This window comes from Fulmarus glacialis, unplaced genomic scaffold, assembly GCF_000690835.1.
Source record: "Fulmarus glacialis isolate BGI_N327 unplaced genomic scaffold, ASM69083v1 scaffold40738, whole genome shotgun sequence".
NCBI lineage: Eukaryota > Metazoa > Chordata > Aves > Procellariiformes > Procellariidae > Fulmarus > Fulmarus glacialis.
In genome coordinates, this window is record NW_009227092.1 from 23557 (window position 1) to 35612 (window position 12056).

General features: G+C 40.8%; 1 protein-coding gene across 2 annotated transcripts in view; it reads right to left on the bottom strand.

Moving 5' to 3' along the window:
- Positions 1-359: 359 nt before the first annotated feature.
- The window catches only part of CCNE2 (cyclin E2), a 12790-nt gene continuing 1093 nt past the window's right edge, over positions 360-12056 (bottom strand). The window contains exons 4-11 of one of the 2 annotated variants that reach the window (XM_009583040.1): positions 10569-10720; positions 8398-8533; positions 6061-6207; positions 4731-4826; positions 3824-3958; positions 2866-2977; positions 1324-1478; positions 360-944 (exon numbers count right to left, since the gene is read on the bottom strand). In XM_009583040.1, coding sequence (XP_009581335.1) covers positions 843-944; positions 1324-1478; positions 2866-2977; positions 3824-3958; positions 4731-4826; positions 6061-6207; positions 8398-8533; positions 10569-10720 — 1035 coding nt within the window. In that variant the 3' untranslated portion in view covers positions 360-842. The remainder of the gene's footprint in view (positions 945-1323; positions 1479-2865; positions 2978-3823; positions 3959-4730; positions 4827-6060; positions 6208-8397; positions 8534-10568; positions 10721-12056) is intronic. The other variant, XM_009583039.1, reaches the window with a different exon arrangement.

Here is a 12056-nt window from a genome sequence, read left to right on the forward strand (position 1 = left end):
ACTGATAAAATAGAGCTCCACAGTTAGTTTAAAATACTGTTCCCACGTCATGAGTGGTTGTAGAGTACCAGCGGCTCACTTCTTTCCATACCCTCTCCAGTTCTCATTATATTCGTTCTTGTTGAGAGTTGGCAGCTGGATCTTATGAAATAGAACTCCTTCCTTCCAGGACTGTACTTCTTCCAGTTAAGGTTACTTCAGCAGCATGTTCTTTGCTTGTACTCTTACCTGAGGTCAGTGCTACACTAGAACTGAAGTTTATGGCAGCCCTAAAGGGCCACCTTAAATTCATCAGCCTCACGTGGAGCTAGAATCTGATACGTGGCTGGCTACACTAATGCAAGGGCAGAGTGGTTTCATAATACTGCACCTGAGCTCATGGGTGACTAACTGACAGGCATTAATCTCTGACCTTACAAAAAAAAAGAAAAAAAACCAAGAAAAGGTAATATGTACAAGCTGTCATTAAGTTCTCCTGTATGGCTAGCCAAGTTAAAGCAAGTATGACATGTAAGTTGAGTGGACAAACTTTGCCACTCAGCCATTTTTAAAAAGTTCTTGAAATTCATAAGTTAGGAATGGTCAGAGTTGAACTAAGTCATGTCTGAGAATGGACCAAAGTAGTCCGGGCTCCTGTGATAGCATGGAGGGATGCTTGGTCTACATCTTTTACCAAGTCTGTGGGAGGACAGTGGTCTCAATTTCCATCTGCTGCTCTATTTGATGTGTCTTTTACTGCCCAAGTCTCGAATAGCAGTAAAGAGCATGAGTCGCCTCTAGCGTGGTCTTGTTTTGAAGCACCAAGTCCTGTTTCTGAAACTGCTCATGATGTTGTCCGTATTTCATTTCTTCTCTGTACTTTTGGGAGGGGTTATTATTCCTCCTGTTGACACAGGTGATAACTGACCTGGGGCAGTAGATGCCACTCCGCTGTTAGCTTCTTCCTGTGTATTGGGGGAGGAAGATGACGGTTAATACCTGTGACAAATTCTGTGTTTTTGTTTCGCTAGTATTCTTCACACTGCTAGTACAGTTCAAGTACTCCAGGGTTAGGATACTGAATAAGAAACCAGGGCAATGTTACACAACAAAGTAAAGATTATTATCTTTTAAACACTTCGCCAGTACTTCAATCCAATTCTTTGCTTACAGCCTGGGAGTGTTATGGTAAAGCACCTTTTGTTCATAGCATCATCAAGCAAGAGCAAGAAACAAAAGGTTAGGCACCACTGACCACAGGGGTTGAGGTGAGCCAGGCCAGGTGTGAGCAGGGGTGTGTGATGCACTCTCAGCTGCCCGAATGCAAGTCCACAAACCACCTACCAGCATGTCCAAATAATTTGTGTGTGTTTGGATGTTATGTCGATCTTCTGCTGCAACCTTCTTAAAGTTCTTCAGCTTCACAGGGACTTTTTTTGCCACACTCACAAAGGGAACCATCCATTCTACACACTCTGAAATGCTGTCCCAATCTAAGCCTAGAGGGTAGAACACAGCAATATATTTAGAAATCATGGGGGAGTTGCACAGTGTTCCAGTATGGTCATAAATTTAAAACCAACAATAACTAATTCTGCAGATAAAAATTCAGAAACATCCTCCCAGAAACTCCTCACATTTCCTCGTGCTTGTTACTTAAAAGCATTGTGGCAGGGGACGGTGAGCCTGGGCCTCCTGAGCAAAGCAGCTCTGTGGCCGTGAGGATTCCTGTTGCTTACCAGGGGAGGCTCAAGTGACTTTTTCAGCTTGAGTGCAAGATTTTGGTTCACACTATAAAAACATACACTATTGGCACAGTCCTTTATGGCACCTCGAGCAACACACAAGTGCTGAGCTTAGTTTATTTTTTTTTTTTTTTTTTTTAGTTTTTTTTCACTTTAAAAGGGACAGCTTGTAGGAATTAGCACACAGATTAATGAATGCCACTGACAGCTGAGGATGACTGGTGGCTGACTACTTTTTAGGAGAAAAAGTAGCCAAATAATGTATAGCTAATGATCCCCAAAACAACTGGAAGTCATAGACCAGTAGTATTAGCCCAAAAGCAAGAAGGATTGCCCCTGTACTCAGCCGTGGTGAGGCCGCACCTCAAATACTGTGTTCAGTTTTGGGCCCCTCACTACAGGAAGGACATTGAGGTGCTGGAGCATGTCCAGAGAAGGGCAACGAAGCTGGTGAAGGGCCTGGAGCACAAGCCTTATGAGGCATGGCTGAAGGAACTGGGGCTGTTTAGCCTGGAGAAGAGGAGGCTGAGGGGAGACCTCATCGTGCTCTACAACTACCTGAAAGGAGGTTGTAGCGAGGTGGGTGTTGATCTCTTCTCCCAAGTAACAAGCGATAGGACAAGAGGAAATGGCCTCAGGTGGCACCAAGGGAGGTTTAGACTGGACATTAGGAAAAATGTCTTTACTGAAAGAGTGGTCAAGCCTTGGAACAGGCTGCCCAGGGAAGAGTCACCATCCCTGGAAGTATTTAAAAGACGTGTAGATGAGGCGCTTAGGGACATGGTTTAGTGCGCATGGTGGTGTTGGGTTGATGGTTGGACTCGATGATCTTAGAGGTCTTTTCCAACCTTAATGATTCTATGATTCTATAATTCTAAGAATAAATCTGCTTCAATTCCTTAGCTAAGACTATGCACTGAAAGCACTTCCTCCTTTTTGAGTCACTATCTGAAATAGTGGTAGGAAGGAAGTGAAATTAGGGGCAAAAAACCCCACAGAACAGAAGAACAAACTATTAGCGTCCATGTAGCTTCTGCTCTTTGGCAGCCTGGTGAACCAATACACTCTTAGCAGCCTCAGGCATATAACAGCTTTCAGAATTCCCGGCCTAACAAGACCAACCTTTACGAAGGCTTCTTACCTGAAGCTTTCTTAACTACTTCAATTGAGGTATAGTGGCAGAGCGCTGCAGCAGCTAGTGTTCTATACTGGAAGTCCAAAGAATTCACATCCAGAATACACAGGTCTAAGAGCTGAGGAAATAAAGAGCGGAGGAAATAAGAGTTACAAATTTTAACAAGTATAATCCTGTCTCAGAAACTGCTATGCATGCAGCAGTCCTTCTACGTCTATGCTCTATAATATCGCTGACCTTTTTAGCATCAATTGCATGCATCTAATTTATTTTTGGCACCAAGTGCAGTTAAAGTGGGCCTCACAGAGTTATGATGGAAACCAATTTGCACTTTTACTTTACAGTAACATGCAAGGCACTTCGGTTGCACAGATTTAAGTACACCTTGAAACTCTTAGCAGAGCTCTAGGAAGGTATTTTCTTAAATTAAATTATTACCTAGCAGCTCAGTGACTTAGACCAGTCTACCCTTCAGGAAGCCCTTCTGAGGCTGGACACAACACATGCCCATAGAAATTGAACCACAGCAGTTTCAAAATAGTCAAAACACTCCTCAGACTGCCTTCTAGGCAAATACACAGAAACACTGTTACAGATAATACAGGTAAAAACAGTTAACTGTCCATAGTGTCTTAAATTACCCACCCTCCTCTCAGCTGTTGCCACTGTATGCATAGCAATTACAAAAACAAAATGGATTTTTATTTTTCCAGTTAGAAAAGGAACATTATTTATTTTCAGAAAAGTCTTAAAATATGTGAGAGTGGGAAGACAAGAAACACATGGGTGCTTGTCCTCAAAACTGAGTGTGACATTCTCTGGCAGTCAAACTTGCACATTCCTTAACAAAATAACAGGTGAGATGGAACAAGGAAAAGCATTCTTTAATGGCTTTTGGGGTGTAATGTTCAGTTGTGCTTGTAATCACTCCAAAAAGCATCTTCCAACACAGTTTACTACCTACCTGTGCTATCTGAATGAATTTTTCCTGAGAATACTGAGGTAGCAGCACTTTCGGAACATCCTTCAGAGCATCCACTTGAAGATAGAGGTTCAGCCAAGAGACGATAGTCACTGGACAGAGTTCCCATTTTAAAGCCTGCAAATATTAAACAAACAGGTAAGCAACTTAAACCACACAAGGGTAGTTCTGTGCCTTGATCCCTTTTCCCATACCTCCCCTTCTGAGTTTGCTCAGCTTATTGCACAGATCCTCAAAAGATACTAAAGATTATGTACAATTTCAAGTACAGATACTCATTTTAGATTGCATTCTCACTACTTTTTGAATAGGCTGTATTACAATCAGCACAAACATGTATCCCTATACCTGTGCAGTTGGATCTTACGTATCTTCCCCATTCAGAAGCTAGGAAATTAGAGTATTTCCCTGAGCCTTCAGGCTAGCTGCCTGAACCTGCAGCTCGTATCTATTAAGGAAGAATAAATGTATAAGGAGTTCTGTGACGGTAAAGATGGATCCTTTCCAACATGAAGAGCACTGGGTAGTGTCGGTGTCAGTTCTCTGCCTGGCTCTGCCAGAGGCCCCTCTTCCCGGACAGCAAAGGACGCTGGCAAGTGCAGCACATGACAGTGACAGCCTTCCAGTCTGCCCCGTGGCTGGCTGTACCTGTTAAGAGCCTTTTCTTTCATACAAGTGCGAGAAACCTGTCCTTTCCTAACAGACAGGGATTTCATCCCAGCCAAGGGGATTTAGAGGTCCAGTACACATACAATGAAGCTTTCATTGTTCTGCAGAAAGAGGGACACACTAAACATGTTCCTTTTCTAAGCAAATAAATGACATTAAAATATAAGGCTCAGCTGGACAGTCTTTCAACCAGCACTTACAAACACAGCAAAGTTATTACCTTTAACATAATAAGTTCCATTCTTACAATATCATCTTCACTGCAAGCACCATCAGTGACGTAAGCAAATTCCTGTATTTTAGGAGCGTAGATTTCCTTTAAAGGGAAGGAGTGAAAAAGTGAAGATTAGAGTGCCTTACAATTCTAAGAAAGCTTGAGAAGGTACTGGCAAATACTTTTCAGTCCATATTGAAATATTAAGATTTCTTACGCTAGAATAGTGTTTTTCTCATTACATTAAGTGACTTGAAACTTACAGGATGAGGAGATACTAAAACCAAGTAGGTTATATGTTATCTGTTGTGAAACACAATAGATTTATTGCAACTCTTCCAGCTTTTGGGGAAATAAATGCTGACCAAGCAATCAGAACAGCCTTTCACTTATACCGCTTTCTACTCAGCCATTCCATTTGATGTAAAAACCACACACCATCCCATTCTCACAGCACACTGCTGTGTTAGAAATGGCTTGCTGATAGGGGTTACGTGCAATGTCAGTGCTGATGTAGTCACATCGATTTTTAAAAAAAAAAAAAAAAGCTAGAAAAAGATGAGAGAGAAAATCCCACAGCCACTGTAGCTGGCAAAATCCATGGTGCAGAGATGGGTAACAAAGAGATTTGCCAACCCAGTCATGCCACCTATAGCTAGGTGTGTTAGTAAAAGAGAACCTGCCAGCAGAACTGCTTCTCTACCAGCTGGCTCCACAGCCTGATGCTCCACGCACTTCCTTAGGATAGACAACTGCTTGTAGCACGCTATCTTGGCTTTAGGAATAACTTCTAGATCGGGGGGTTTCCAAGTATAAAAACTTAACATCCCAAATTTTCCTCTCAGTCTAGCCTACCAGGCACTATACAAAAATACGCTCTTGGCTCGTAGATGTAATGCACAACGTAATGTGTCACCATCACTGCACTTTACTTCGCTAAATGGGTTTATAGGGATATCAGCCTGATGCACAGGCAGTTTGAGACTTGGGCTTGGTTTTGTTCAAGTCCCACACCCATTTCTGAGATTGTTTGCCAACTGCTGTATATTTGGAAAAAGACAAAACAAAACAAAACTACTCCTAGCACATTTGCATACCTTTTAAGTTTATGTGGTCTCCTTCCCTGCTGCTGAGGAAAGGGAGGACAAAGACTACACTCCAAGAGATTGACATATGCACAACTGAAGGAAGAGAAAAAAATTTCCCTTTCTGACCTCCAGTGTTGTATGTACACCATCAAGTTCAAAAGATTCAGACAGAAGAAATAAATATGTTATTACTGTCTTTTTCGTTATTCCAAACTTAATATCCTCCTCCCTGTAACAGAGCCTCTTACCTCAAGTTTGGAGGCAATGAATAATGAGGTAATTCCTATGAGCTGAAGCATGCTCTTGTTAATGTTCTTTTGTGTCAACATGAATCTATCAAAAAAGTCTTGAGCTAAGTAGAAAGTTTCCCTGTGGAGTGCATACACCTCGCATACCTACAACAGGAAAAATAAAACAATTCAGTCTTCTATTATAAAACTCTCTGTACACACTGACATATTCAAGCTTTAACAGAAAAACACAGTATGCACAATTTTATCTTTTGCACACATAAATGATCACATATCTAGGTGTGTTAGGATGTAGTGGTTAGTATGGGACTGGGAAAAGTATTACCCATGCTCCCACCTAAACGTGGATTGTCTATGATGCACTAACGTACTTCCAAACCATACCTTTTCCAATCTAAATAGGATCCAGTTTTCCTAAAAATGAGTACAAAGAATTTTCCACTGAAAGAAGAAAGCTTCATTGGGGGGGTGGAATGGTGAAAACCCACTAATTTGCTTGATTAAGAATACTCTGGGCTCAAACCTCAAGTTGAAGTCACTGAGCAGATCCTCCCTGTATTCCTAGTAGGTCTGTCCCAGAGCAGAACCACTAAAAAAACTTGAAGTCTTTGGCTCTACAGCTAATAAGCCTGGAAGCTCCTGCCTGAGGGGGCTCTGTTGGCAAGCCAGGAGCACTGCCTACAGCCCCTCAGGCACCACCGACAGCCTCACTAAGCAGGAACAAAACTACAAGAACGGCCATCTGCTCCATACAGCTGCAGGTTTCCCTGGCACAGAGAACTTTTAATACTTGCATTGTATCAAAGTGGTTCAAATGCCAGTTCAACAAAAAAGGAAAGGAGACTGCGTGGGCCTGGAGATCTTACGCAGGGGCCTTTTTCCTCTAATCTCTAACTAAATTTGGGTGGGTCTACCACAACTACAGCTTATCTGCAACTCTGTACCCCTTCCACAACTAGAAACTAGTTAGATATCTATAAATTACTTATAATCTACGTACAGTCAACAGGAAAGAATATCCAAGAAATAGATCCCAAGTCCAAGCTTCCTGTCCTGCTTCATTATTTCGCTTGGATACAAAGTCAGAATAAAATCTTACTACTACTAGCTATCTCCTAAGATAAGGTTGAAAGCCCATTTGCAAATTAAAACCCTTCCTGACCATCAAAAGCGCAACTGGTTGGCACTAACACCACAGCTCATTCTTTTAGACCTGATCTAATATTTGCCAATTGATGTGCTACTCTGATATATTAACTACTGCTCCAAACAAAATTCAGAACAAAAAAGGTACTGACCAGGCCCACCCATGACTAAATGGCACAATTTGTATAAAAGTGTATTGCCCAAACATAAGCAATAATGCATGGTCATGTTAAATAGTATCACAGTTACGATGTTACAGAAGACAATGTTAGGAGCTACTGGAGGACTCTCAAAGTTGCCGGGATTTTAATCCACTGTGGTATACAGAACCACTGAGCTCGACAACAACAACAAGGCCCGTGTCGACATTTTTATTTGGAAATTGGAGGATTTCCTAAGAGTTCAAGATTTAAAAAAAAAAAAGCAACAAAACACAATTTAATGGTGGTATGTAAATTACACCTTAGAGGAAGTAGGGAAGTGCACAACTGGAGTAGTTTTTATATTCAAACTGTATTTTTTAAGAAAAACCACACGTTCCTCTCCTTTCCCTCAAAATTCCCTGCTATTAGCACTGTTCCATCAAGAGTGCCACTAACATCTGCTTCCTTGGAGTACCCGATATGGAATTGGTAAACCTGGAAGATCCCTTCTGCTGATGGGCAAGGATCGCATGAGTCAAAGTTTGCTTTTGGCAGTGGTGATTGAATATGCTCAATACAGAGTTCTTGGAAAAGCCTCCAGAACATAGCTCTCTATTTACAACGCTAACACTACTTTGCCATGATTGAGAACTTCCATTTTGTTTGACAACTGGAATACTCTGAAGTACAGTAATTAGACTGGAATATGGATGATTTATTTATAATTGTTTTCCAACAAGAACCTAGCAATTTCAGCATAAGTGTCTCAAAACTAGATTTCTCCCCTTCCCAGGAAATAAGTGTGGCAAGAGCAAAAATTTAGTACTATTGCTTGTTGCCCTGTGCGGAAGGTTCAGCGTCTCCTGCCAGGGAAGACTGAATGTAGCTCACCAAAAGGATCAAAAGCAGTAACCCTTTTGTTGCAAACTAGTTTTAGCATTTACCATACAGTACATTTTGCTATTAGATCTTTTATGTAAAAGCTACGCTTTTATCTGCCTACTTCACAGGCATAACATATGGCAAAGTAACTAAAAGAACACACCTCTAAGAGCCAGTCTAACAGTATTGATCTCATGTGAGGTTGCAAACTAGAATGTAGTGACGTGAAATGTTTGCAATGAGCATATCTGTTCTCCTTCTTCAGGATGTTGAGCCAGACATCTTTGGAATTTCCCCAGCTAAGGAATAAAGTTACACAAAGCGTTGTTAAGTATATATACACCTTCACAAAAGGAGTATAAAAACATTATTTATTGTTTACAGATATTCAGGAACAAAAAGAAAAATTTCACACACTAAAAGATCCTTATGGTAATTAGAAAACTGCAGATATACTTTGAACATTTTACATCACCACAACAGCAGCTTGCTAAGATCATCAGCAAGTCCAGTTTTATAGAACAGCCAATAAAGCTGAACCTGTGCATCCCAAAATTGCACATACAACCAGAGTTTCCTATTTTGCTTAGTTAGGTGGCTGTCCAAAGAGCAAGATAAAAACCAAACCCTCCCCATAAAAAAGAAAAAAACACCCCACTCCCTAAGAAACACAAAACATACATGAAGTTGTCCAGTTTAATTTGAGAAAAACTTTTACAGATGGTGTGTAAAGGCCACTCATCCATCCCTTCATTTTCTAGCCTACCTTAAGATACAGGCTATTGTGAGAAAAACTGAGTTCTTCTTTATAACTTATAATTTATTAGGACTCAAGTCTACTTGGGAAGAAGAAGATGCCTACATCATTAATATGGCTTGTTTTTAATTTGTAATTATTGTTATTATGAATTGATGTGGTTTTTTTTCTTAGATGTACTTCTCACCCTACAGTTACTAAGAGGGACAGCATGTTAATCAATGCAATGCTGGTTTCCTACTGAAATTTTTGGAGTTATATATTTACCTTTCCTCAAGCAGAAGCAGAGAGATATTAAACAGACCTGATCACTGGTATTGCCTACAAATTCTAACCCAGATCAGTTCCACTCTGCCGCCATCATAAGTTAAAAGCTGGACAGATACTTGCTTGTTTAATGCACAAGTCTCCCCATTTAAGTGGGCAGGCATTGAGAAATCTCCTATTATGATCTTCCTGCAGCAGTTAGGAAAGCACGAAGAAGGCAGGAGAGAGATGGACAAGAGGTGAACATCAAGGATTAAACTCCTTGCATGGAATTCTGTACCTGAACATATCTTTGGGATCCAGCAGTTTCCAACAATTTGCTAAAGAAGTGCATGAGATTCCCTCATTCAACATTCTTTTTTTTATTATTATTATTTTTAAAAAACTACTTTGCACTAAGCTTTCCAACACATACAAAAATGTGATTTGCTAGGTATAGAGAAGAGCATACTGTTCTTTAAAGCACAGTTCAGGAGGCTTGGGAATAATACTGAGAGAGAAGCAGCTGAGTTTGAAACTCAGTGAAAGAGACTGTAAGAGACCTATTGCTTTGCACTGAGGCAAAACATCACCATGCAGCATCTCCCAGTTCTGATCAAGTTTTGGCCGGAACAAATAAAACCATGGTGTATCTAGAAAGGTTCTCTTAAAGTAATGCTGCATGTTCTGCTTCTCTTCTCATTCACCTCACCAGAAGTTTTCCCTAACGCATTGCAGTAAATTTAACAACTCTTTCATTAAACACCAGGTTGATACAAACAGCAACTGCGGTACTGAACGGCTAAGAAATTCAGAAATTGAAAAATCTGATTTAGTCAGCTAATCTGTACCTCTGGAGAAGGGAAACTTTCTAGAACTGTGACTGCACCAAGCACGCTGCATTGCATTAGCAAGCTACTTGCGCAGCAATATTGCCACAAGTTTATTTGCATGTTTGTACATTTTTAAGTTCTTAAAGAAAACTTTGCTTAGTATTTTTTGGTCACTCAGTTCCAATAGCACTGGAAGAATTTCAATTTAATCATTATGTGCCTCTTAACCACTTAGAGTCTCCAATGTTAAGTTATAAAAGGACAGCTCCAAAAGGCAAAAATCATCTGTCCGGTACGTTTATAAGATCGGGGGGAAAAAAAAAACCCAGAATTTGTCTTTTTTTTGGACATCGAATTGTTTGTGGGATGAGGAGACAAGTACAGGTATGGGTTGAGTACTGCCCACTATTATACAAACACAATACAACAACAGATTTTACTACAGTAGTTCAGCATATTTGATAAAACACCAACAACTACTGCATCCGGTAAACTTACTTGAGTTCTGGCAAAGGTGATGGATTTATGAAGAGGTTTCTGAACCTGTATTTTTTGAATCTTGAGAAGTCAGTGGTTACTGATTCTTTGTGAGGCGTTTCAATAATTATGCAAGGCGAGATGCCTCCTGTTATCGTGGGCGGCCAACAACTCTGCAACATAAACAAGGTATCTTTTAAATGTTGATTTTACTATGAGAGCAAGAAAGGTGAGAAGTAGATTACAGTAACAACAACAATATATGTAATGTATGTTAGTCTTTTTGGACCTCAGCATCAATTCATGTACTGAAACCAAGAAAAACGGAGAGATTAAATGCCAACAAAGCCTTTCGCAGACAAGACAGAACATGTATAAACAAATCTAATAAATTTGGGAAACTCAGCTTTGAGGAAGACAACCGTCTTTCATTTATGAACCCACAAGGAACCTATCCATTGCTTGAGCTGCTCAGTTACAGTATGTAAGGCAAGTGTACTCATTGGTACTAAACCACAGGACATTAGGTTCTGGTCCTATCTACTTATCTACTCAGAGGGTAAAGAAAGGAGAGGGTGGAGGTTCTACTGCCTCTCAGTGGAAATTCAGCAACTTGTTATCTTCCAACTAAGCACTCCAGAGAGAAGCCACCCATCTCAGCTCCAGAGATACCCACTAAGCAAGCAGCAGCTGTGAACTATCTCTCAGCCTCCCAATGCCAAATATGGGATGCAATGACTCAAAAGGAGAAGAGCCCGAAGTTATTCATGCAGAAAGCTTCGATGAAGGAATTCTAGATTACTTCAGTTAACTTTCTAACTTGTTTCACTAAAACTTATTTGGTTGTACATAGCCAATACAAGTAAGGAGGTATCAAATGCATGGAGCATACACAATGCTGTAATGGCTGACAGCCTTCAAAATGGTGACACAGAACTTCAATTATGATCTGTGGAGTTAGGGGGGGATCCCATTCCCAAAGAATGGCAACACCTGCCCCTGAACACAGAAACTTTTCCTATATAGCTGTTTTGCAAGGCAAACTACATACAATTTCCTTAGTATATCTAAACCTATTTATAGCCAGACTAAAGTACCCTAAGAGTGGAGTTACATATTCCAGCAGAATTGATCTTGGCAGCACACAGCCACAAGAAAAGAGAGATCCTGCTCCTTCTCTCCTCTGATCCTCACTGCCCAAGTCCCACACCCTTCCTTCTTTTGTCAGCTTTGATGCTTGTCAGACCCTCTGCTGGGTTGATTCAACTCACTAACCTAGCAGAACATTAACTCATTTTGTAGTGCCAAATTAGCAAGCTGAACCTGCCTACTGCTTTATTTAAAGAGAACCAAAAATGGAACAAGGCAGGGGATGGAGCGCGCGGCCAGCTATCAAGGAAGGAAAGACTGGGGAGCAGGATTTCTCCCTTTTGGCAAAGGTAAGTTTTGACACGCAGTTTCACCCCAAGTACAGCTGACATACTTACACAGTGTTTTCCCCTACACGAA